Source organism: Sminthopsis crassicaudata, chromosome 3 (assembly GCF_048593235.1).
Source record: "Sminthopsis crassicaudata isolate SCR6 chromosome 3, ASM4859323v1, whole genome shotgun sequence".
Taxonomy (NCBI): Eukaryota; Metazoa; Chordata; class Mammalia; order Dasyuromorphia; family Dasyuridae; genus Sminthopsis; species Sminthopsis crassicaudata.
This window is the reverse complement of record NC_133619.1, coordinates 63,873,444-63,899,745: the sequence shown is the minus strand read 5'-3', so window position 1 is coordinate 63,899,745 and position 26,302 is coordinate 63,873,444. Positions and strand designations below refer to the sequence as shown.

General features: G+C 41.6%; 1 protein-coding gene across 3 annotated transcripts in view; it reads right to left on the bottom strand.

Moving 5' to 3' along the window:
- Positions 1-23,965, bottom strand: part of TMBIM1 (transmembrane BAX inhibitor motif containing 1) — a 35,174-nt gene extending 11,209 nt beyond the window's left edge. The window contains exons 1-2 of one of the 3 annotated variants that reach the window (XM_074307641.1): positions 23,820-23,965; positions 5,131-5,338 (exon numbers count right to left, since the gene is read on the bottom strand). In XM_074307641.1, coding sequence (XP_074163742.1) covers positions 5,131-5,302 — 172 coding nt within the window. In that variant the 5' untranslated portion in view covers positions 5,303-5,338; positions 23,820-23,965. Of the gene's footprint in view, positions 1-5,130; positions 5,339-23,030; positions 23,529-23,819 lie in introns of those variants that run through there. The other 2 variants (XM_074307643.1, XM_074307642.1) reach the window with 2 other exon arrangements.
- Between the last annotated feature and the right edge of the window lie 2,337 nt (positions 23,966-26,302).

Here is a 26,302-nt window from a genome sequence, read left to right as displayed (position 1 = left end):
CTCAGAGCAGTTAAGAACTTGGAAGGACGATGGCTCTTACCTGATGGCAGAGAGGTATTGACCAAAGCAAGAATGAGGCAGGTCCTTCAGTGACAGAGCAGTCACCGGGATGTCCAAAACCTGTGTGATGCTGTACTGACAAGGTGTGTTTCCCCTGGCCCATATACTATGGCCTGACAACTGGTGTATGGTTGCCTCATTTGTCATAGGATTAACAAGACTGCTCAACACCAGATCCCAGAAGGGGGATGACCTCCAGGAATCAGACCATTCTAAAGCATCCAGGTGGACTTCACTGAGCTGCCACCAGGGGATCGCCTCAAATACTTGCTGGTCATAGTGGACCATCTGACCTCATGGATGGAGGCATTCCTCTCAGGCTGAGCAACTGCCTTGACAGTAAGGAAGATCTTATTAGAACAAATTATTCCCAGATATGGAATGGTGAGAGGATAGACTCGGATCAGGGAACACATTTTTCTGCCCAGGTTTTGCCTTAGAAATCACTTGGGATCTCCATAACCCTTGGCATCCTCTCTCTTCTGGGAATGTAGAAAGGATGAATCAAGAAATAAAACGGCAGCTGACTAAATTATCTTTAGAGACCCAACTACCTTGGACCAAATGCCTTCCTCTCGCTGTGGTCAGAATCAGAACCAAGCCATGTAGAGATATTGGGCTTTCACCTTATGAATTATTTGTACGGTCATCCTTTCCGGGCTTATCATACAGAAACTGGGACCCTAGTTTAAGGACAAAGGATATATTTCCTAAGAGATATGTTAATCATTGCTAAGACATTTACAAGAACTACAACAAAAAGAGTTAATAGCTCAGACTCCTCCTCTAGGTTTCCCTGTTCATAGAATTCAGGTTGGAGATTGGGTTTTGATCCAATCCTGGAAGGACAAGAAGCTGACTCTGTGCTGGGATGGACCCTACCAGGTGAGACTGACCTCAGACATTGCACTTTGCACCCAGGAACAAGGCTGGACATACCACACCAGAACAAAAGGATCCGTGGCACACCTTTATCAGAGTGGACAGTTGGATTGTCAAACCTGTCCTGAAAGATGCTCCTCCCTTCAATTCTCGAGAGAATGTACAATAAACTTTTGTTTTGCTCCTAGAGATCTCTCCAGCTTTTTTTTTAATTGTGACCCTTCACCATTTCTGAGCCACACAACCAAATGATCCCCTGGCCTTGCAAGAAAAAGCAGCCTTCACCTCAGGAAGCTTACAGCCTGACTAGCCTAAAAATAATTAGGAAATAACTAACCAATTAAGTCTAATTTTTGAGGTCATCACTTGATACTGTAAAATAACATACAAAGAAGTGATTGTGTAGGTTAAAGAAACTGAGGAAGGCTTTTTGTGGAGAAAGTGGTTCTAACCTGGGCCTAGATGAGTGCATCTGATTATATTATGAAATCTTCAAACCCCCTCTCCACTTATTCCCGCCTCTCCCCAGCTGGAAGGTGTGGAAGACTATATATAATGGATCAGCAAGCAACCTATAACTGTGATTATGGAATCTGGTACTGATGACAGAACCACTCCAAACATAGATATGTACAAGCTCATCCAAGAGACGTAAAGTACGAAAATTCTTATCCTTTATTTCCTTACATCTACCCAAAGTAAAGTGTTTGGTGTTAGAACAAAATTAGTTACAAAAAGCTAATATAGATTTTGGAAATTTTATGCATTAATTTGTCTATATGAATTAATTTTTTATCACACAAGGAGCCAAGGGATAAATGAATTCTGCTTGCAGATAAAAGCAGAGCTCACAACAAAAAAATCATTAAGTCATCTTTGTTAAATCTAGCTTTGATAAACACAATAAGCTAAGAATTGATCTTGATATTAATTAAAGATGTTTGGAAACATCAATTTATACCAAGGACATTTTGGATGGAATGACAATTCTATGAGGGAGTTCTATTCTATATAGGAAAAATGTGAATTTCATGTTTTGCATTAAGGACAATCAAATTAAAGGTTCAAATCTTGAATAAACTGCACACACACAGAATGTGATGAAATTCAGATTAAGAAAAAATTACAGATTTCTGAACCTCCTCCCAAAAACAAACTAAAGGTGCCAGAAGAAAGAAATAACAGGGAGAAGGGGGAAGATAAATAAAAGCCAGCCTACTGGATTCAATTGTGTGTTGGCTAGGCTCACAAGCCACATGTTGGAAGCTATCAGAATATCAGAAGAATATAGTGGAAAAAACACCATACCTGGGGGCAGGAGAGACTTCGGGTAAACCTGGCTAGGTGGCACAGGCATTGAGCACTGGATCTGGAGTTATAACACTAGAGTTCAAGTCTGAAATTCAGGTATTTGTTTACTAGCTGTGTGATTCTGCAGTTTGTCTCAGTTTCCCCATCTGTAAAATTGGGATAATAATAGCATCTATCTTTCTGGGTTGTTGTAAGGATTAAATTTTTTTTTACCCTTTTGGTCTCATTTTTCTTGTACAACATGATAAATATGGAAATATGTTTAAAAAGATTGCACATATTAAAGTACATAAGTTTGCTTACTGTCTTAGGAGGGGGAAGGGAGGGACAGAGATAAAATTGGAAATCAAAATCTTGTAAATGTAAATGTGAAAAACTCATAAGTAAATATAAAAAGAAAGAAAGTATGTTTTAAGTCTAGACTACCCTGGAGCTAAAAGAGTGAATGCCAATTCCATGTCCACATCTCTTTTGCATCTATCCTCTTCCCTAATTCAAGAACTTCTCACTCAGACTATTGAAATAGCCTCCAATTGGTTTCCTTGATCTTCCTAAAGCATAGTTCTAACTTTAAGAGGAAGTTTCAAGAAGCATCAGTGGCTCCCTATTGCCTCCATGAAGAAAAAAAAAATAACTACTCCATTTGGGATTTAAAACCCTCCACAATCTGCCTCCAATTTATTTTTTCAGGCTTGCATCATATTATTTGGTCAGCTTATTGTTGCTTTTACATGACATTCCATCTTTTGCATGGGTTGTCCTATCTCCAGTGCCTGGAATTCTCTCCCTTCTCACTCCCAACTCTTAGAATCCCAAATTTCCTTCAGGGCTCATCTGAAATGTCATTTCCTTTTGGGAAGACTTTCAGAAACCCTTCAGCAATTTTTCCCCCATCGATACTTTTTAAAAAAGAATTTTTTTTCTTGAAGTAAAAAAACAATTTTTAACATTAATTTTTTTAAATTCTGAGTTCCAAATTCCCTCCCTTATTGTCTCTCTCATTGAGAAAGCAAGTAATTTGATCTAAATTATACATATATAATCATGCAAAATTATTTCCATATTAATCAGATGATGAAAGAAAACAAACATGTGCACATGTGTATACATACACACACACACACACACACACACACACACACACACACAATATAGCATTAGAACTAGTTCTGCTCATTTCACTTTGCATCAGTTGGTATAAGTCTGTGCCTGCTCTGCAATCTGTAGCTTTAGAGGGCTGACTGGAACACAGCTAGGTTAAGTGATGTGCCCAGGATCACACACCCAGAACGTGTCATGGATGGGATCGTAACCTAAATTTTCTTGACTGGCACCAATGCCAACTGCCTGTGCCAAACTGGCAGTCACTTTGGATTTACCATATATCAATTTTGTATCTACTTATCTGGCTTGTCTCATCTGCAAAAAGAAGTCCTCTTCCCCATTTCTGGGAAGGGAATAATGGAGGATGAAACCTCAGCCAGTAGCTTAGCACAGTCCTTTATAAACACCATAGGTTTTCTGAATTGGATCCACCAGACTTGGATCCAAGTGGTTCCTGCTGGCTTCCAAAAGTGATCCTGGAGAGAGATTATGCAACCTAGAGGTACCTGAGGAATTTCTCAAGGAAGAGTCCCACCATGGTAAAATGAATGGGGGTTGGGGAGTGGGGATGGGAAAGAAGGTAACAACTTCCCAGGGGGATAACTTTAAATAAGAACAGGTATCTCCCAATTATAGAGATCAGAATTAGACAAAGCCTCTCCTCACAACCCCCAGCTAAGCCAGTTAAGAAGTATGCAAATTCTAGATGACTTGAAAAGTTCCTTTTCAAGTTCCTGAGCAAGTCCACAGTGTCTAAAAGAGAGTAAGCACTTAATAAATATTTATTAAATTGAATTCTTATCCCAATTTTATTGGTAGAGAAACTGAAGCTCAGAATATGTGAAGATCCAGGATCATCAAGCTACTACTAAATATTGGTCTCTTGGTTCCTATCCACCCCAACATAGAGGAATAACTTCTAGCTTTTTACATCCAGTCTTAGAGTATGTGTTGTTACATATGTTAAAAGTAGATACATTATGAGATATAGTCTGGAGGAAAGGGATGGGGGCATTTATAGGAGGCTGGCAATTTCCTTTCCTTTGCTTAGTCTCAGAAAGCTTCAGGAAGTAAACAGCCTTATGAATTAGGTATCCAAGCACTTATTCCTGACTTAAGTATCATGAGAAAAATGATAGAAAAAATAATATATAACCCCTACCATACTAGCTACCATTCCTTCATGATCTGCGGGCATCTAACCTAAAGCTGTGACTTTTGAAGTTTGTAGGCTTTTGAAGACAGAATTAACTTTCACATACTCCATTGCACTGGGCAAACCAGACTACTGACTTATCTCATTCTGCCAAAATTTTCTTCCTGCCACTTTTTTTAATCTATGGCCCCTATCAAATATGACCCATCCTCCTTTTTAGGTTTCTCATGTGATATCCTTTCTGATCTTCTTCTGATCTTTTATGCTCTTATCATGACCTAATTACAGTCTATTGATGTATAATTATATTAAGTATAACAGACAATTTGTTGAATGGCAGTAAAGAGGCTGTAATCTTTACAAAGAACATGTATAAAGCTACCCACACTGAGCACAGGACAGGGATCAGGGAAAGGAACACCTTTCCACAAAGTCAAAACTCTAGCCTAGAAAGGAAGGGAGCTCGAGGAAGAGAGAAGACAGGAAAAGAAGAGAAAGGAAGACAGGGAAAGAGGAGAAGGAAGAAAAAGATATTGATGAAAGTCTGAAGGAAGCCACAGAGGCAGATGGAGATATTTACTGTTCTCATACTCAGTACTCCCATCACTCCAACTTACCAAAATTCATGGGCATTGGATGGATGGGGGGCATCGGCTGAGGATAGCCAGCTGGGTGTCCAAAACCAGGTTGGGGGTAGGCTGGGTAACCCCCAGGGTATCCTCCTGGTGGAGGAGGAGGATAAAGGGGGTTTCGGTCTTCATATGGAGGTGGAGCACTGGGGTTTGACATGACTGCTCAAGATTGAGAGGGCCTCAGCCTCTGTACCTAGAATAGAGAGAAAAGGAAAAATATCATCAGTATCTGATCCATTTCTCCTCTTTATGCTTTTTCTCTGGAGTGGGGTCCCCCAGTAGGACATCCCAGACCCCTTCTTATAATTACCTTCATGTGTAGACAGGATCTTTGCTTTTTACTTTCTAGCCTCTGTCCCAGTTTTCTCCCTAACTCCTTTCCCCTCACAATCCCCTCAGACCCTATCCTTCACTCCAGCCTCCCTCCCAAAGCTGCCCAGTCTGATGTTCCTCCCTCCCTGCAAGCTCTCTGGGTCAGCATCACTCATTGCCCTAAGCGCTTTTCTGCACTGAGCAGGAAGGGCAGCAAGAAAGATGGAAGTGAAATGTGGAAAATTCCTGAGCATCAGCAATGTGGGACAAAAGTCACTGAGTCTACAAAATCACTTTATTTAAGGATGTTCCAAAAAACCTTCTAACACCGCTGTTTTAGGATAGGGCTTTATGGAAGCTGGGGGAACGGCCATAGTCAAGTCACAGTTTCTTCCAGCCCAGGGAAGCACTGAATCCCAGAGCTAGCTGGGGCCCATCGAAGGGGTCAGCCCAGCCCCCAGAGCAGCTGGCAGAGAACTGCAGGGCTGGGAGCCAGGCCAGGGTGGGGTCAGGGCTCTTAGCCCAGCTGAAAGAAGAAGAGAAGCAGCTTTCAGAAAATAGTCAAACAGGCTCAGGGTTGGAGAGGCCCTGGTTGGGAATGGGGTATGAAAGAAGGAAAAGGAGAAATGCAAGTAGCAGCTGGGGGGGGGGGGGGGGGGCTGAGGAGGTGGGGGGTAGGTGAGAGAGTGTGGCAAACGGGGAAGGGAAGGGCTGGGACAAGACTTTCTGGTTTCTTCAAATAACAGACGTGACTCAACTGACAGGCGTGGGAGGGTGGGACTGGGGGGAGGTCTGTTTCCATGAGTAATTTTAAAGTTGAGCTTGAGCTAAGCTAAAGTGGGGCAGACATTCCCATCACCTCTGAATCTGGGTGTGTCAGTGGTCACTTGTGTGGGATACAGAACTAACAATTTTACTTAGGATAGCCAGAGAACCAAACAGACTACTATGAGGTAAGCAACAGGGAGCCACCCAAGCTTCTTGAGCAAGAGAGTAACAGTCAAAATTGTGCTGCAGCAATACAATTTGGCAATTGTGGGGAGGATGGATGGGGAAGCCACTTAGAAACTAGAGAATATCTGTAGCCCAAATGTTTATAGAGTCCAAGTTCCTCTTATCTCCCTTCTCCCTTTCTCTCTCCCTCTCTTCCTCCCTCCCTCTCCCTTCTCTCTCTCCTCCTCTGTCTCTCCCTTCCCTGTTCCTCAGCCTCTTCCTCCCTCCTTTTCTCCCTCTCTCCTCTTCCCCTCTGTCTGTCTCTCTCCTTTCCATCTTCCTCTCTGTCTCCTTCCTTCCCTCTTTCCTTCTTTTCCTCCAATCTCTCTCACCTCCCTCCTTCCCTCCCAGTCTGTCTTTGTCTCTCAAATCAGTCACTACAACTCTGTAACAAAGCCATGTAATCATACAAGACCACCTGGAAAAGCCACAAGGATACCATGCTCATGCCTAATCTCTGTGGACCATTAGGCCTCACTCTAGAATTTGATCTGACCTCGGTGGAAAACGAACTGAGCACTTGCAGGAAGTTATTAATTACCTTCCCAGCAGGTGAGAGATTTATCCAAACTAAGGAAAGTCCTGGGATTTAGAGTAGAGAAAAAGTTACTGGGATAACATCCTGGGCTCCCAACACTACTTCCTTTAGAAAAGATGCTCTCCCCAGGCTCAATTCCTTTACACATACAACCCCCACCCTTCTTATGTAAATGGAGTAAAGGAGCCAGGAAGTTGCTGAGAAGTCCCTGAGCCATTCCCTGGACCAGCTCTCAGGAGCATTGCTAGGACTCATATAACCAGTGTCTGCCCTGCTCAGCCCTGCTGATGGTGGTGCATGAGGTCAGTACAGGGCTCTGTACATCAGGGCCAGTTCTCAGAAAAGGCACCATGGCACACTAGAAAGAATCCTGGACTTGAAGGCCTTAGATCTAAGTTCAAATCTCATCTTTGCCCCTTGCTGCTGCTAACAGAATAACTTTGGACAAGTCATTTAAGAGTCCCAAAGCCTCAATGGGACACAGTTTCATCTGTAAAATGGGGACGCTAGACTAAATGAATTCTGAAAAAACGCTTACCACTCTTAGATCTGTGATCTTGTGGAAAACTTTTGATTTCATGCAAGATATATCTATTATCAATCACAATGCCAGAGGGCCACTGATAAAGCATGCTGCCCAGCACCAGATAGAGAATATACCAAGATACAAACTTTTTGAATATGATCAATAACAGAAGTAGTTTTGCTTTGACTGTGAATATTTGTTTTTATTTCCCCCCCATTGAGATAAGGGAGTGGAAGAGAAAACAGATTGAAAAATTTTTTAAATATCCTTGCAGACATGGCTAATATTAAAATGTTTTGCATGACTGCACATGTACAAACTGTATCAAATTCCTTGCCATCTTAAGGAAGATGAGGGGAAGGATCAAGGGAGAGAATCTGAAACTCAAAATGTTTTGAATGAAAGTTAAATTTTTTGGCATGTAATTAAGAAAAGACAAAAATTTTAAAGTAAAAAAAATTACCTGTGAATATTCATGTATATGTATACATGTGTATGTTTTTATATGTGTGTAGATATATTTCTCCATCTTTGCAATCTTTTTAAAAAATTAGCAAGAAATAATTTTCCAGGTCTCCATGATGTCTCAGGGGAAAAAGATGGATTATCTCATCTCCTCTCTTCTAACTTACAAGTGGTATGATTCAGAGAAAGGAAAGCTAGGAGGGAGGGAAGAGATTGAATAACAAGGCTTTGAGTCTGAATGGGTATTATCAAGAATTAGAGGTTATTTTTTTACTGAGTCAGACCCACACAGATGAAACAAGGGGAAGAACTTCCTGATACAAGGCAGAATAAAAAGAATTTTCACACAGAAATTCCTAAAAATATAAGCATAAGTTGTTGTGTTTTTTTTTTTAAACATCACAGGATGGACTGACCAAGTGGGCTGAGTGCCCTACATAAAAATGAGTGAACATACAAGAGGAGAATGAAAACTTAAATTGAGTGTATATATAAAAATCACAAAATACAGAGCTGAATGGGGGAAACTAAGGCCTAGGGAAACTCAAGTTACTTTGTCCAGAAATAATCAGTGTGAGAGCCAGGATTCAAACCAAAGATGTTGGTCTACAAATCTAGCATTCTTTATTTTATTTATTATTATATTAATATTATATATTATATTACATAACATAATATATTATGTGATTATATTAATGTTATATTTCATATTATATATTATTATTATTTATTCTCTATTTCTGCTTTCACAGAATGTCAAAGCAAGTAGAAAGCACATTAGGCATCTATCTAGTCTTCAGCTTCTTAATCTGTAGGTCAATACTCCATCTGGGGGTCTAGTAACTGAACATGGAGGTTGTGAAAATTATGATTTATTATCACTAAATGTTTTATTTGTATATCTATTTTATATACTTATATACCCAGGGTCACATAAAAAATTTCTTGGGCAAAAAGGGGTCTTGAGTGGAAAAAGTTTAAGCCCTGATTCTATTCCAACACTTCCATTTTACAGGTTAGGAAACTGAGGCCCAGGAGTGGATCTGGCTTGCTTCAAGTGACAACCAGTTAGAGCAAGGAGTATAAGTGTATCTTCCTAACTCCCAGTCAGAGCTCTTTTCACAAACCAGACACACTCTTCCGTGGCACCCCCACCCCTGCCAAACTATCACTAATTTAGTATTTGTGGAAATTTTTTTGTTTGTTTATTTTGGTCACCATGGACAAGAATAATCTCTTTACCTCTCTACTGTAAAATGGGAAAAAATTAATCATTTAATAAAATGGACACCTAACAACTCACAGAGTTCTTGTGAGGATCAGATAAGGTAATATTGTAAAAGACGCGCTGCACTTTTTAAGTGATATAAGAAATGCTTTTTCTGATTATACATGTATAGCCTGTATTGGATTGCTTGCTGTCTTAGAGAGGAAGGAAGGAAGGAACGGAGAGAGGGAGAAAAACTTCAAACACAAAAATCTTGCAAAAATGAATGCTGAAAATTATCTTTACATATAATTGGGGAAAAACTGTTTAAAAATGCTTTGACGAATATGGAATTATGTTTAGAAGAATTGCACATGTTTAATCAATATCAGATTGCTTGCTATTTTGGGACGAGGGGAGGGAGAAAAATTTAGAACACAAGGTTTTGCAAAGGTGAATGTTGAAAACTATCTTTGCATGTATTGGAAAAGTAAAATACTTTTAAAAAAATTTTAAGTAAAAAATAAATGCTTGTTTTCCCTTATTCCCTTTTTAAAACGCTTATGATATCTCTAACCTCCTGAAGATCATGACCATCCAGCCCACCCTCATCTGGGTTCCCCACAAACTGCCTTTCATTTCCTTTTCGAGAGAAGGAGAGAAAAAAAATGAAAGACAAAGAAGAGATAATATCTGGAGACAGGGAATGAGGACTTCGTAATTCTGGTTTTACTCTGTGTGATGTTGAACCTGTTCTAGTCACCTGTAAAATATAAGGGTTGGGGTAGGATATGTTCAAGTATCTTCCTTATCTCTAATTACTCTTGAAATCATCTGAGACCATACTGTCTGGAGGCAGGGTATAGGCCAGTGGTCACTGGAATGTAGGGAATCTGTAATTATCTTTTTTTTTTTAATTCATTTTTCCAAATTATCCCCTCCCTCCCTCCACTCTCTCCCCTTGATGAAAGGTAATCCCATACATTTTACATGTGTGTAATTATCTTTTTAAAAATAGATCCTTATAGACAGTTTTTGTTTTTACATCACCTCGATTTCCCCCAGTTTCTCTCTGCCTCTCCTTCTTCCAGAAAGCATTCTCTGTAAATATCTTAGTAAAGGGATGGGTTACTCTAGCATTTCAATTGGATCAGGAAGACAAAGAAATACAAAGCAGCCTAAGGTGCTCACCTTTCATTTGTAAGAAGCTTACATTTCAAGGAGAGGAAATAACATGTACACTGATAGTAAATTTCTAAAACTGTGCATACACAAAGTCTTATAAAAATGAATGATGAGAAAGTATCTTTACATATATTTGAAAAAATAAAATAATATTGAAAATTTTAAATGAATAAATGAAAGAATGAATGGATGGATGGGGCATCTAGGTAGAGCTGTAGATAGAACACTAGGCCTGAAGACAAGAGGACCTGAGTTCAAAGGAGACTCAGATACTAGCTGTATGACCTTGGACAAGTTACCTAACCCTGACTGTTTCCTAAATAAATTTTTTAAAAAATGTTTGTAGTAATATTATAATCGCTATACATACACATATTGCTTTTTTTTTTTTTTTTTTTTTTAAAGTAATTTCAGGGCAAGGGGAGTTAATTGAGGATAGACCTTTGTAAAGGCAGCTAGGGAGTGCAGGAAGAGAGAACATTACCAGACAGTCTATTCAAAGGCATCAAGTCAGGAAATGAAGTGTCACGTATAGGGAATGGCTGGAGAGACAGTTTGTCCTCCATGTAGACTTTGGGAGGGGACAAAATGTGAAAACAGTCAGTGAAGATGGATAGATTGAAGCCAACAGGTGAAGGATTTTAAATGCCAGAGAATTTTGTATAATGTATAAAATATTATTTTTAAATGTTTTTAAAATAAAAATGCATGTTCTCCTTTATTTCCCCTAAAAAAAAAAAAAAAGCCCATGGAATCTCTAGCTCCTGAAGATCATGACTATCCATCCCACTCCACCTAGGTTTCCCCACAGACTGCCCCCCCATTCCTTTGTCTGGATTAGTGGAGAGAGAAAAATAAAAGACAAAGAAGAAATAATATATGGAGACATGGAATCGGGGCTCCAATTCTGGTTTTAGTATTTACTGTGTGACTTTGAGCTTCTTGAATGAAGGAATAACACCCTCAGACCTGAGCACTTGAGTGGCTAAGTAGAGAAGGGAAAAAGCTGAAAGCAAAAACAGAACTACTGACAAAAACCAAAATCTCACCAAGGGTGGGGCATGCCAATGGAGAAAAAGGGACTACTGGAGATTGGCGTGGTGGAACCAAGAAGGTCTGGCAACTGAATAAATAAGGTGGATGAGTTTAGAATGAGGAATGAATGCTACATTTTCTTTAAAGTTACTAATCTGGATGACCCGAAGGAAGGTAACAAAAATAAACAAGTTGGGGGTTAAAAAAAAAAAAAAAAAAAGATGGGTTTAGGGGCAAAAAGAATGAGTTCCATGTTAGAGAGATTGAGAGTTCCACAAGCCCATGGGCATATCAAAGTGAAGACATCCAATTATAATGGAGAATGGGATTTCAGGAGGAGGTTGGATGTATGAATTTGGCAGTCATTAACATAGGGATGACAATTTATGATAGGACCACCAAGGGATAAAGTACAAAAAATAAGTTCAAGGTTTAAATTCTGGGGTTCCCTGGGATATGGATGGACAATGATCCAGCAAAGAAGAATGAGACAGGTAGGGAGTCAGAGGAAAAAGTGATGTCACAAAAATCCTGGGAGAAGAGCAGAGCCAACATGATATCCAACGCTCCTCTAAAGCCTTCACCCCAGAGACAGAACGTAAACCAACACTATTTTTTCCTTGTTTTTTTTTTCATCTCGTGATTCTTCCCTTTTGTTCTGATTTTTCTCTCAACATGATTCGTAAAATGTATATTTTTTAGAAATTAATGTACATGTATAACCAGAAAAAAAAAAAAAAAAAAGCTTTATCTTATGTTAACAGCAAAGTTATAGAGTTTTTTCCAAGGTTGAGATGACCCGTTAGATGAGTCCATAGAATGGGAAGGGAAGAAAAGACTGATGTGGAGAATCTTAGAGCCAGGGGAAAGCTGGCTCACAGCTCTGGCCTTAACCACTTGAGTGTTCCTGGACAAAATAAATGCTCTTCCTCCTACGGCCTTCCAGATGCTCTTCTGATTGTTAGTAAAGGGGCTGGACTGACTTCTGAGATCCCTGCCAGCTCAAACATTTTGTGATTAGACATTTTCTGAAGGAGCTTGATATTTAAGGCCTGCCCTTTGTTCTATCCAGAGGCTGATTCAGCCTTCTTTCTCTAGACAGAACAGTAGCAAACTGATTTCAATACACTCTCATAAAAGCCCTTGGTGATACCACAGTAAGGGGTGTCCTACAGAGCCGAATACTGGGAGGAGCAGGATAAGTCTGGCTCTGGGCATCCCCAACTTGTTTAAATAGGTCATAATTTAATAGCTGCCAAAAGTTTATCTTTTATTCTTCTCATTTGGTATCAAGTTCTATCTCTGCTCCAACAAGTTAAACCAGTTATTTTCTGTTAATATATATTCAAATTTTATTTCTGATGATAATGTTTGATATTTCAAGACCTCATGGCTCTAACTCCCTTTCTTAGAAAAAATGTTCATAATTATAAAATTCTCTCCCTTTCTTAGAGAAAATGTTCATAATTATAAACATCTAGGTATTTCGGTACTAGAGATGGAATTAGGAAGACCAGAGTTCAAATACAACTTTAGACACTGTGTGAATCAAAGCAAGTCACTTAATCTTTGCCTCAGTTTCCTGATCTGTAAAATGGGGTAGTAGTGATAAAATGAGATATCTGTAAAGCACTTTGCCAAACTTAAAGTATTATGTATATACTAAGTATTATTGTTGTTATGTGGTAGTATTTCTTTTTTTAAAAAAGCTTTTTATTTACAAAACATATGCTTGGGTAATTTTTCCACATTGACCCTTGCATAGCTTTGTGTTCCAAATTTTCCCCTTCTTCCCCCATCCCCTCCCCTAGATGGCAGGTAATCCAATGCATGTTAAATATGTTAAAATATATGTTAAATCATATATATATATATATATATATTTATACAGTTATCTTATTGTATAAGAACAAAATCAGATCAAAAAGAAAAAAAAAAAAAAAAAAGACTGAGAAAGAAAACAAAATGCAAGGAAACAACTACAGAAGGAATAAAACTGCTATGTTGTGGTCCACAGTTAGTTCCCACAGTCCTCCCTCTGGATGCAGATGGCTCTCTTCATCACAAGATTATTGGAACTAATCTGAATCATCTTATTGTTGGAAGGCTCCATGTCCGTCAGAATTGATCATCATATAATCTTGTTGTCTTAACCTGGGATCCATTAACTTAAAAAAAAATTTTTTTTTAGAATTATATATCAAAATAAGTGTTTTCCTTTAAAATTCTACTTACTTTGTATATTTCATTATAATGAGAAGGGATCCAGGGGCTTAAAAAAAAAGGTTAAAAACAATGAAGACATAAATGTGAGGGCTTTTGCTAGTCTTTCTGTTCTTTCTTAATCCTTGAGCCAATTTACCACATTTTTTTTGGGGGGGGAATGTATGTTTTGGGTTTTTTTTGCCATCTTCCCCTTTTTAATGAAATCATAGGCTTCAAAGAACTTGGATGGTCTTATTGTGTTCTTAGTAGAGTTAATATTATCATCAAGATAAATAGTGGAATCAGAAGAATTAGTACGTTTTGGGGGGAAAGGGTAAGTTCAATTTGGAACCCATTTTATTTAGGTTTCTGATGGTGTCTCTTCATTTTTGAAGAGGACCAAAATGCCATCACTATGTTAGAATCGAGTTACAGTGTGTCAGACTGTGGCTGATCAGACCAACACAAGCCTGGAATGCTCTGCCATGGGGTGGACACAAATAGTCCACATGAACATTTGGGATAGCTTCTCTAACTTTGCATATTTCAACAATGTCCCAATGGAGTCATCAAAGTCTTTGAGTTGCTGGGGAAGAGTAGAAAAGGATAACCATTTATCAGGGATATTATAGAGGGGAATCAGGAGCACTGAATTTGCAATTAAAAGACTTGAGTTAAAATCTTAGGGGATACTGAGCAAATCTCTTCATCTCTATGGATCTCAGTTCCCTCACTCATAAAATGACTTCAAAAATATGGTCCCTTCAGGTTCTAGATCTAATCTCTGAAGTGACAGGTTTCCAAACCTGGCTCAGAGGTACGATCCTCCTCAACCCCTCCGTATTGCTTTTACTTTTCTCATCTGGGAAAAAAAGAATCTAGAAGCAATGACTTAGCTGAGACCCAAATCTGGGAACTACCAATGGAGAAAAAAACAGGCTCTAATCCTAGGCTGCCAGTTCCTCCCTGAAAACTTCATCAGAGGCAGTTAAAAATACAAAGTCCTGGAAGAAAATGGGGGAAGGGCACTGGGAAATGAACAGAAGACTCATAGTCTGAATCCTAATTCCATTCCTAATCAGCATGATCCATAACAAATTACTTTAGTCTGGCTAGTTTTCTTATCTGGCGAATGAGGGAGGGTTGAGGATTGTCCTAAATGACCTTAAAGATCCCTTTCACCTGTAAATCTTTTTATTTTTTTTTATATAGCTTTTTATTTTACCAAATACATGCTAAGAGAGTTTTCAACATTGACCTTTGCAAAAACCTTGTGTTCCAAAATTTTCTTCCTCTCTGCCGCCCTACCCCCTCCTATGGATAACAAACAATCCATTACATGCCCTGTAAATCTTAAGATCTAACAGCAAATCTACATGTTTGATGATACTACAGTAAAAACCAATTGTTCTTCGGCAACAGTACAGAGGCTGGGACAATAAATACTGCAGGAGCAGAGTGTCACGTGAAAGTTTAGCCATGCTGACTTCCTCAAGATTTCAAGATATCCTAACAGCTGTCAGAAGAAAGTTGGTGAGCCAGTTAAGAAAAAAATCATAAATCGAAGATTTAGGACTGATATCATACTGTCCAGCTACTTCACTTAACAAGTAAGGCTTCTAGTTCTCTAGAACCTACATTTACTGAAGATTTACCTTAATTTTACTCAAGTTCACCTGGCAAGTTCATGGCAGTCCTCTGCCCTTTTCATTACGTCATGCTGCCTCAGGAAAAAAAAAAAAAAAGTCCATAGGCTAGAATGGAACTGATTCAACATCCCATTCCCCAGGGAGATGGTTTCTAAAATTATTTTCTTTCCTCCAATATCCAAACCTTTCCCTCAGCCTTCTCACTTAAGGACCATCTGGGTGACAATTCAGTGAGAATATAGAGGCCATCTGTTGTGAATTCTTCTTCCCCTCTCCTTAGCACAGCCCATCCTAACACATTCTCTCCTCTCTTCTATGAGAATGTGGTGGTCTTTCTCCTGGTCCTGCTTTCTCCTTTTCTTTCCTTTCTCTAAGGATCATGACATCAGTGTGGTGACATGAAAGTGAATTGGGTTTAAATGGAAAAAATCATCAACTTCACTTTTTCCTGGAGCCATCTGGGTTCACTGATAAGATACAGATCAGAACAACTGGAGATGCCCCCGTGATCAACCCTTCAAGGTATTCCCTTGAAGCCCTCTTCAATCTTAAAGCACATTCAATTCACCACTGGTTCCTTTCCTATTGCTTACAAACAGACGTCTTTTTTTTTTTTCTTTCACCATCCCCTCCCATCCCCTCACACTATCATCCCATCTCTCTCCTGGATTTCTTAGCCAAATTCCTAGAAATAGAAGAAGAGTGAGTGACTGTTCTGGAATGTTAACTCACAACTGTATTTAAACATATTGTGTGACCTTTCCCTTGGGTCAAGATTTCTAAAAATATTAATACAAGTTGGGAAAGAGAAAGCACAGGACAGCATTTGAGACTTTGGAAGGACTATGCAGATTTGGATATTTCTCTAAGCTAAGAATGATTGGATTTAGAATAAATTTATATAAAAATTGCTTTTGGCTGAGTGCATGCCCATCAGTTGGAGAATGGCTGAATAAACTGTGGTACATGAATGTTATGGAATATTATTGTTCTGTAAGAAAAGATCAGCAGGAGGATTTCAGAGAGGCCTAGAGAGACTTACATGAACTGATGCTAAGTGAAATGAGCAGAATCAGGAGATCATTGTACACGGCAACAAGAAGATTATACGATGATCAATTCTGATGGACGTGGCTCTTTTCAACCATGAGATGATTCAGGCCTATTCCAATGATCTTGTGATAAGGAGAGCTATCTACACTCAGACAGAGGGCTTTAAGAATTGAGAGTGGATATAGCATTTTCACTCTTTTCGTTGTAGTTTGCTTGAATTTTATTTTCCTTCTCTCTTTTTTTAATGTTTTGATCCAATTTTTCTTGTGCAACAAAATAATTGTATAAATACGTATGTCTATGTTGGATTTAACTTGGATTAGGGAAGGGAGTGGGGGCAAAATTGGAACACAAGGTTTTTCAAGGGTCAGTGTTGAAAATGATCACTTTTCTGGACCAAAGTTCCTGAATTGACAAGAGGGGAGGAGAGGGGGAAGAAAGGATGGTCTGGTCAGAGTAGTTCTAACATCCTATGATTCTCTGATCTTGGCAGAGAAGTAGGTGGGACGCAGATGCAACAGAAGTGATAGAAATTGGACAACAGGAACAACTAACTTCTAGCGAAGATCAAAGCCTTAAGAAGGAATGAACAAAACAAGTAGAACCAGGAATGCATTGTACACAATAACAGCAAGATTGTGCAATGATCAGCTATGAAAGACTTGGTTCTCAGCGGTTTGATGATCCAAGGCAATCCCAATAAACTTTGGCTAGAAAATGCCATTTGCATCCAGAAAAAGAACTATGGAGACTGAATGTAAATCAACACATGCTATGTTCACTTTTTTTTTCTTTTTCTTCTGTTTTCTTTTCCTTTTGTTTTGATTTTTCTCTCACAACATGATTCATAAAGAGATGTGTATTTTTTTTAAATGTACAAGTATAACAAAAAAGTGATTAAAGTGGGGGAAATAAAGAAAGAAGAAATAAGGCAAAGTCTTACACTCAAGAGAGCTCTCTGTATTCTCAGTCTGGAGCAAGGACCCAGAAAGATTGATGCTCCCAAAGAACATCTATTAGATCTCTAAACCAGCCTGGAAAGTCACTGACTATTTTGGTAGCTTGGTCTCTGAATAGCAAAGAGGAAACCCCAAGAACTTTGGCACATGGAAGAGTTATTGTTCCAAGATCTGCCAAACAAAGACTCTAATCCTAGTGTTTAAAAAGAAGGCATGAAAAAGGAAGAGCCAACCTATCCAGGAAAGCTGCCTAACTCCTGGCCAAAAAATCATGTCCAGGGTGGGACTGGAAAGAGCTGCTCAGAATGGGCTTTACCCAGAAAAACCCCACCCTTCTCTAATCTTCTGAGCTTAGCCCTAAATCTTAGCCTGGCCTCAGTCCCACAGCTCACTCTGCCTCCTAATCCAAGGATTCTACCCCAATCTATTTCCCCTTCACTCAATACATCAATTCACAAGACACCATTTATTTTATTTAGTACAAAGGAATACCAGAAGGGGTAAAGTGAGTCAGAAAATCAGAAACAGGTCATATAAAACCACTACTAACCATATCTACTGAAGCTTTGGGGTATGGTTATAAAATTCTTGATCTAAATATGGACCTAGAACCTAGAACAGATTATTGGGGGGAAAAACTACAGAGGGAAAACTGGGGGCTTGGAAATTCTTACCCAGGCTATGAAGTATCGCCTTGGCCATGAATTCCCCTCATTTCCAACCTAGCTTTGGCCATTACCTAAAAACATACTTATTCTCATTCTCTCTATCCGTCTTTCCCCCTCTCCCTCCATTCCAGGAGAGGCCAGGAATGTCACAAAAGGGAGGCACCCATTCTTCACCTCACATGTGTCCCTCTTGCCTAGACATGTTGCTCTCCCTAAAGTAAAGGAGTATATAAGCCTGGTATTTGACATCTGGTTCCTGCCTTCAGCTCATGTCACAGAATCACCAACTTTTCCAAATGTCATTCCCTGTCCAAACCTTGTCCATGGGAAAGGAAGCCCCTATCTCCAATCCAGTTGGAAGCAGAAAAGGCTCCCCTGTGCTGACAGGGTTCCCAAAAAAAGGAGACACAATTCTCATGGAAGGTAGTTAAAAAAAAAAAATTACTCTAGGCAGTGAGAGGGAAGAGCCAGAAATTCACAGCAGCCCCAAGTCCCACTAGGATTGCCTTCACTCTCCCTAAAATTGGCCCTTTCTGGACATTTATTGATAAAGGGTCAGGAAGGCTTGTTTATGTCTAAGTGTGAGTCTCCCTCCCACCCTGCTACTATTTCCCCTAAAGAGAAGGCCAACTAGGGACAGGAAGGGGTGATTTCAATAAAATTAATGGTCTGGATCTGCAAGATAAAGAGGAAAAGGAAAAAGTTTTCAGAAGGGAAGGCAGACAACAAACTGGTAAAACAAAACTCAGGGGGTCTACTTGCTATTTCAGATTCACCGAATAACTACAATGCTGACTTTTTAGCTATCCACCTTTTTCCCCCAACTTTGAACCTTATAAATTATAAAATTAGAACTACAAGAAGCCTTGGTTGGCCCCTACTTTTAGTCCCTCATTTTAACTGATTAAGACACTTGGGTCCAAACTACTGAATCAAATTCACCAAAAGTAAGTAGGTTGTAAGAAGTCCAGTTAGGATTCAAATCACAGAATTCTTTCCACTAATCCCTGCTGCTTCTTTTCCTCCCTTTACCTTTTCAAGACAGGAAGGATGAATGGCCATGATGAACAACAAACCAGAAAAAGAACAACACCCTCTTCTCATCCCTTTTCCATTCTCCAGGGATTCAACCTCTTCAATTCCACTGAGACTAGGCCTAAAGGCAGAGTCATCCAAGAGATGGATGAAAGAGGGGATAGGCAAACCACAAGAAGAGAAGACAATGAGAGAATTGGGGAGGAGGTTTAGTAAAGTCCATTTTGCTTAAGGTCAGCCCAGAGAGAATGGCTGAGCACCAGTCATTTTGTGCCCTACATCGTGTTGTTGAGAGCAAAGGGAGAGAAATGCCTCTTGAGATATACCAGCAAGGGAAACACTAACTACATAAAAACTATTCATCTGCAAGTAAGTTATTCCTTTCCCAAAGGAATAACAATACATTGAAATATATTCTGGTCTTGTTATTAATTCTCATGTGAAAAGGGGTCAAGAAGCAGCAACTTTTATTATCTGTACCATTCCTGGCCCCAAGAAAAAATGAGGGAATATACAAGGAATATCCCTTGAAGCCAGGTGTTTGTTGCTTACAGATTATTATCGATTGATTGATTGCCAGGCTAGGGAAGTGAAACAACTGGATGTGGAAATATATCTATATCGAAGTGACGTTATTAAGACTAATATAATCCGCATATTTGCTGAATCCAATCTCAGTGGACTAGATCATCTCTAAGATCCCTTGCAGCTCCAACAATCTACATCCTGAAGTCCTTTTCCATGTCAACATTCTGTCTTAAGATCCTTTCCAAGTAAGAACATACTATGTTCTAAAGTATCTTTTTTTCTTGATTTTTTCACAGATACTTTTTTATAAACATCATTGACACTTCCCAACCCAAAATAAATGGACATACTGATCATGACTGCAAATGTATGTGTTGTTCTGTACCCCTAGTCTCTCTCTGTCTCTCTCCCTCTCTCTGAGAAATATGCTTCAACACAACTCTATTCCAAGAACAAAGCAGTGATCAATTCTGAAGCCTCTTTGGATTGTTTTCCTTTACATTGCACTAATTTTACCCCCTTAATTCTGCTTACTTCCTTCTGCATCAGCTCATGCAAGTAAATCAAATTTTTCTGAATTTTACTTATTTGTCATTTCTGACAGAGGAATAACAACCAATGACATTCCTTTACCAATTTGTTTAGCCACTATCCAATCCATACACATTCTACGCCTGCTATTTTTTTTTTTGTGGATACAAAAAAACTGTTATTACGATTTTTCCCTCTGTGTTTGCATTGCTTTGCAAGAAACTTTGGACTTGAACTTTTGTTAACATCTTGTAAATTAAAAATGGACTCCTCTGTAAAGTACACTACACTACTATTTAACAATACAAAGCTGTGTAACAATAAATATCTTTGTTCCCTTGTATAGATAACAGAATTCTGCGGTACAAAGACAATTAATGGTATAGAGATAATAGATTTCCCCTTAATTAAAGTGATTTATAGGAAAACAACTTTTATCCTTAACTTAGGGGGAAAAAAAACCTGAGCTTTAAACCTATAAATTTCTAAACATACCTCAAAGACAAAGAAATGTGACATATAAAATGTGGGAAAGTTATATTGAATAGAGTCAATTACAAAACAGAATCAATTGATATTCTCAGTAACTACCTACTTCTTAGGGGAAAATGCTTTGTAAAACATTTTAGGCTACTTAAAGTCAAGAAAGAGAAGAAACAAACTGATTTAGCTGAAAGAACATTGGACTTGGGAGTAAAGCTATGAGGGTCTAAATTCCACTAGCAGAAGTTGCTAGCTGGAAGCTAGTTACAGGGAAAGTCATCTTAACTTTCCTGTATTTCGATTTCCTCACTGATAAAATGGGAATAACAAGGCACATACTTAGTATATCACACACATTGTAATGTGCTTTATATCCCACACAGCACTACGGAAATGTGCTATTAGTTATTATACTGTCCCTTACCTATATTAAAGGATTGTTGTGAAGATCACAGTGAAAGTCCTTTAAAAAACAGAAAGCACGACCATTCTTGGCCCTAGAGAAAAAAAAAGATGCAACATCTCCCTCCTTTCATTGGAGAAGAGGGGAAAACTGTGGGTGTGGTACATTGCATTATGTTTCCAATATCAGACAGAGTTGAAATGTCAGTTTTACTGAATTATTTTCTTATTTGTTTCTAGGGAAGGTTCTCTGGATCAGGAGAAAGGCAGAAGGAGATTTTTTTTTAAATTTAAATTTAAAATGGAAATCTAAAACAAAAATTTTCAACAACAAAAAAATTTTAAATAAGAAATACTAAGTCAAAGTCATTTGCATTAGACTGGAAGGTCTATGAGATCGTAGAAATCATCGATATTTGGGTTCTAATCCGAAGTTGATTATCTACTTAGCATGCTAGACCCCTTTGGTAGTCTGGGGAAGCCTATGGACCCTTTTCAGAATAATGTTTTTAAAGGCAGGCAATAAAATATATGGGATCACAAAGGAAACTAAGTTTAAATAGTCATCAAAATTTATTTTTTTTAAAGTTCACAGACCCCAAGTTAAGAATCCCTGCACGACGATGGTAGTGTGCTTCTGGGTCAGTTAACAGGTGGATTTTGAATGCTTTGAATGCTAAAGGTTCTTTCTGGAAGAACCTTTAAGAGAAGCCACCGTCTCCTGCTAAGGCAATCTAAGTTCATTCAACCACACAAATGGCTGACACATGAGTACCATCCTACCCCTGGGGTAGTCAAAGATTAGGGCTCTCTCCCCACACACACACATTTACTTCTTATAGGTTTCAGGGAGAATGAATAGAATAGATGTCCTTTATTAAAATAAAGTCTTGGCTGGGCCTTTCCCTGTTCCCAGAGATAGAGTGACTCCACAGAGGTGATCATTAATTACTTCCCAACTAATTTGACACGTAAGCATCTCCAAGCACCGGACCCTGTCATTATTTTACAGTGAAGCCCCGAGGAAAGCCAAAGATGCGGGAAGCCGAGAATCAGGTCTCTCGAGGCGGGACCACCCAGAGTACCCTTTTCCAGCTAACACAAAGTAGTCCGACGGAAGCTCCGGGCTCTTTAGGCAGCACTAACCAGGCCAATCCAAATCGAAACCACATCTGACCCACAGGATGAATATTTCAGGCCCCGAGAACCAGACACCAGAGCTGCCTTCCTCGGCTTCGAACTCTGCCCCTGGCTCCCAGTCACTGAGCTCATTCCGAGCCATGACCCCATTATCCCCAACACATACAAGGTGGGGGGAGGGGAAGGAATGAGCCACAAAGAGTCGCCGAGGGAGGAGCCGGGACCGAATGCTGACTCATTGAGACCCCAGCAGACTCCACTCATCAGGGCTGAACTAGCCATTTCATCTCCTCCTCTCCGCGTGCGCTCCGTTCCACCTTTGCTTTCCCATAGTCCCTCTCTGTGTTCCTCCTTTGCACTGACTGCTTCCCCACTTGCTTCAGACCCCTCATTCTACTGAACAGGAAGCATCCATCTCCCAAGGCTAAGTCCGTCCCGGGGAGACGGAAACAGAAACGAAGCCGCAGGGATGGAGCCCTCACTGGCACGCTCCAAGAGTCCATCCCTCTCTGAGCAGCTCCCATTCCTGCACAAATAAAATGATCCTCAAGTACCCATTTCAGTGGGGAAAACTCTAACAGTGGTCGTGGGACCGAGCTTCGACTCTGTGTTTGTGAGATTCTGCGTAAGATCTTCAGTTTTATGTTAGAAGGTCGGAGGAAGCGTCCTGGAGTGCCAGAGCCTGCCAAGGTGCGCCTCTCACTGCTCTACGGCCATGTATCCAGGGCAAGCAAAAAGTCTTTTTTTTTTTTTTTTTTTCCTCAGTAAAAAAGGGTGGAGGATGGAAAAACTTCGGGAAGCCCCGCTCCAGGCGGTCTCTCTTTCGGTAGCCTAGGGGATTACCCAATCGCTCAACCAACCAGGAGAAGCCTAAAAACCCGACACACCCAGCCGGGCAGGAAAAGTAATAAAACAAAATAAAAACAAAGACCCAGGGGCGGAGGGAGAAACGCGCCGCCAGGGAAACTCACAAGTTAAACACACACACACACGGAGCGCACCCAGGATAACGAGGCCCCCGAGCCGGGGAGTCTCCCGGCTCAAGCCAAAGACCAACGGACCAGTCAGGAGAAAGCCAGTTCTCTCGGAGGCTCTCCGGGAAGCTGGAGGCGCTCCTGGGCAAACACCCGAGCGGGGGGAGGGCCGAGCCACGCGGGCCGGCCCAGGCCTCCCCCTCTCTTCCCCGCCCCGTTTCCACACACGGCTCCAATCGCCCAACAAGTTATAATTAAGCTTCCATTACTGCCCGCCACGCCAAGTCTCAGATTCCAGCACAGGAGCCCACGTTCACGGAAACGGGGCTGCCGCGGACTCCCGGCGCGCCGAGGCGGGGGGCGCGGGGGGCGGCTCCGCTCCGGCACTGGGCCTCGGGGCAGCCAGGGCTCCCGGAGACGCGGGGGGGAGAAGGAGGCGCGCTCCGGGCCCGGGAGAGCCGGGCGGACGCTCACACAGGAGCGCGGTTTCGCTTCGTTTGGGGCGGGGGGGACGGCGAAAAAGCCAGAGTCCGCGCGGGGGAGCGTTCAGAGGTGGGAGGACGCGGCCCGGCTGCGAAGCGCTCGACGCGCGAGGAGGAGTTTCTACAACACGGGGCTCACAGGCAACAGGAGCCGCGGAAGTTAGTTAGAGGTGACGCGATCCGATTTGGGCTTCAGGGAAATTACTTTGGCGGCGGAGAAAAAGTTTGGGGACGCCCAGCTGGAGGAGCCCCTTCCCACCCCCCACGCTGGCCCCCTCCCCCCCATCCCAAGAAGCGCTCCTACCAGGCGGCCGGCTGACCGGCGCAGCTCGCTTCGCCTCCGGGTCCTCGGGGTCTGGCCCGGGCTAGTTTGGGAGCTAAGTCCTCGCCGCCCCCACCCACGGAGCCGCCCCACGGAGGGCGGGGCCAGAGGGCTCCCATGCTCCCCACAGCCCGCCCCACCCCGCAGCGTCCGCTCCGTCTGCAGAGGGCGCTGCGGAGTCCCGGCCGCGCCCCGATGGTACCAGTGGGCACCGCCGCCTGTGCGCCAGCTTTGCAGAGCACCGCCCTCCCCCTCCTTTTGTGATCGGCTTCCCACCCGTGCTCTGGCTCTCCATTCCCCCCCCCCAGTCCTGTGTGTGTCTGTCTCCATGTCCGTCCCCTCCTTTCTCTCTCCCCCTTCCCTCTCAGTCTTTGTCTGTCTGTCTGTCCCTCTCCCCCTTCCCTCTCAGTCTGTCTGTCTGTCCCTCTCCTCCTCCCCCCCCTTTTCTCCCCTTTCCCTCTCAGTCGCTGTCTGTCTGTCTGTCCCTCTCCCCCTCCCCCCTTTTCTCCCCCTTCCCTCTCAGTCGCTCTCTGTCTGTCTGTCCCTCTCCCCCTTCCCTCTCAGTCTCTGTCTGTCTGTCTGTCCCTCTCCCCCTCCCCCCTTTTCTCCCCCTTCCCTCTCAGTCGCTCTCTGTCTGTCTGTCCCTCTCCCCCTTCCCTCTCAGTCTCTGTCTGTCTGTCTGTCCCTCTCCTCCTTCCCTCTCAGTCTCTGTCTGTCTGTCTGTCCCTCTCCCCCTTCCCTCTCAGTCTCTGTCTGTCTGTCCCTCTCCCCTTCCCCCCCCTTTTTCTCCCCCTTCCCTCTCAGTCTCTGTGTATCTGAATGTCTCTGTCCCCTCCCTTTTCTCTCTCTCTCTCCCTCACATTCTCTGTCTGTCGGTCTGTCCCTCTCCCCCTTCCCTCTCAGTCTCTGTCTGTCTGTCTGTCCCTCTCCCCCTTCCCTCTCAGTCTCTGTCTGTCTGTCCCTCCCCCCTCCCCCCTTTTTCTCCCCCTTCCCTCTCAGTCTCTGTCTGTCTGTCCCTCTCCCCCTCCCCCCCTTTTTCTCCCCCTTCCCTCTCAGTCTCTGTGTATCTGAATGTCTCTGTCCCCTCCCTTTTCTCTCTCTCTCTCCCTCACATTCTCTGTCTGTCGGTCTGTTTCGCTCCCTCCTCCTCCTGCCTCTGATTCTCTGTAAAAGCCTTTCTGCTTCTTCCCCTACTCTTTAGAACTCCAAAGTCAGCAGCTGAAATCTAAAGGAGGCCCCGTTTCCGGGCAATGGAGATCATTTAAGTGCTCCACCAGGCTCCGGGGACCTCTGTTGACTTTTCCGGGAATGCCTCCACTACTTTCCCAATCCAGCTCCGGTCTGCCAACCTGCCTTCGAGTAACAGCTGGGAGAGGCCACGTGTATTCTGTGCGCTTTCCCTGAATGAGTGGAAACCTCACTGCACCCTAGAACACATTTCATAAAACAATTCTGTCCAGTGAGACTCCGGGACAGCCAGCCAAGTGGAGATGTGGGACCTGAGGACCTCACAGGACTATCCTGTTTATAACTAGGAATAGGGAATTCTCTGACCCTGGGATCATCCTAACTAGCTTTCCCCCCCTTAACCCAAGAATCCACTGAGCAGGGAAGTGGAAAGTAAACTGTGTTTACTGGAACCACTTTGTAAAAGCAATGGTCAGCTTCTACCGGTGAACTCCTGTTCTCCGCTCATTCAGATAAAGAGGAGACTTTCTAGGGATGGAAGGCCAAGGAAGGTAAAACAGTAATTGGTTCCTTGAGTGCTTCACTGGCTTATTCTGGTTCTCAAACTGTCAAGTCAGAAGCCATGAAGCTGTAGTCCCAAGAGCCTCAACTTTAGAATTGAAGGAACTCTGTTGGGAGTAGAGCCATAACTAGAAATTATGGTGCCTGGAAAAGCACTGTGAAAGGGATCTGTCCAGTACAGCATCCCCAAGGCTACCAAAAGAAAGATTGCCTAGAGCAGGGCTTCTCGAAGTTTTTCCATCCTCCACCCCTTTTTACTGAGGGAAAAAAATCTTTTTACTTGACCCTGGATATATAGATAATTAATATCACTATAACAATATCATAATAATAAATTATATCAAAGCCTTCCCATTCAGTTTTGAGACCCCATGGATCTGGATCCACAGTTTGGCATAGAGATAGAAGCAAAAATGGTGAACTAGTGAAAACTTTACCTAGGAAGGAGCCACTACACTCCAGAGTGTAGTGGGGTAATTATTCTTGTTATCTAGACACAAATTCCATAAGCCTTTTAAAATCCAACCCAGAAACAAAGCTAGATGCTGTTACCAATTAGCCTCATGAGCTTGGGGAAATTATTTCATCTCTCAGAATTTTATTGACTATATAAAAGTATTGGATTAGATGGTCCCTAAGGTTCTTAACAATAAGATATATCCTCGATATATATAAACCATGATACTTTTTGTTTGCCCATAACATATATAATCACA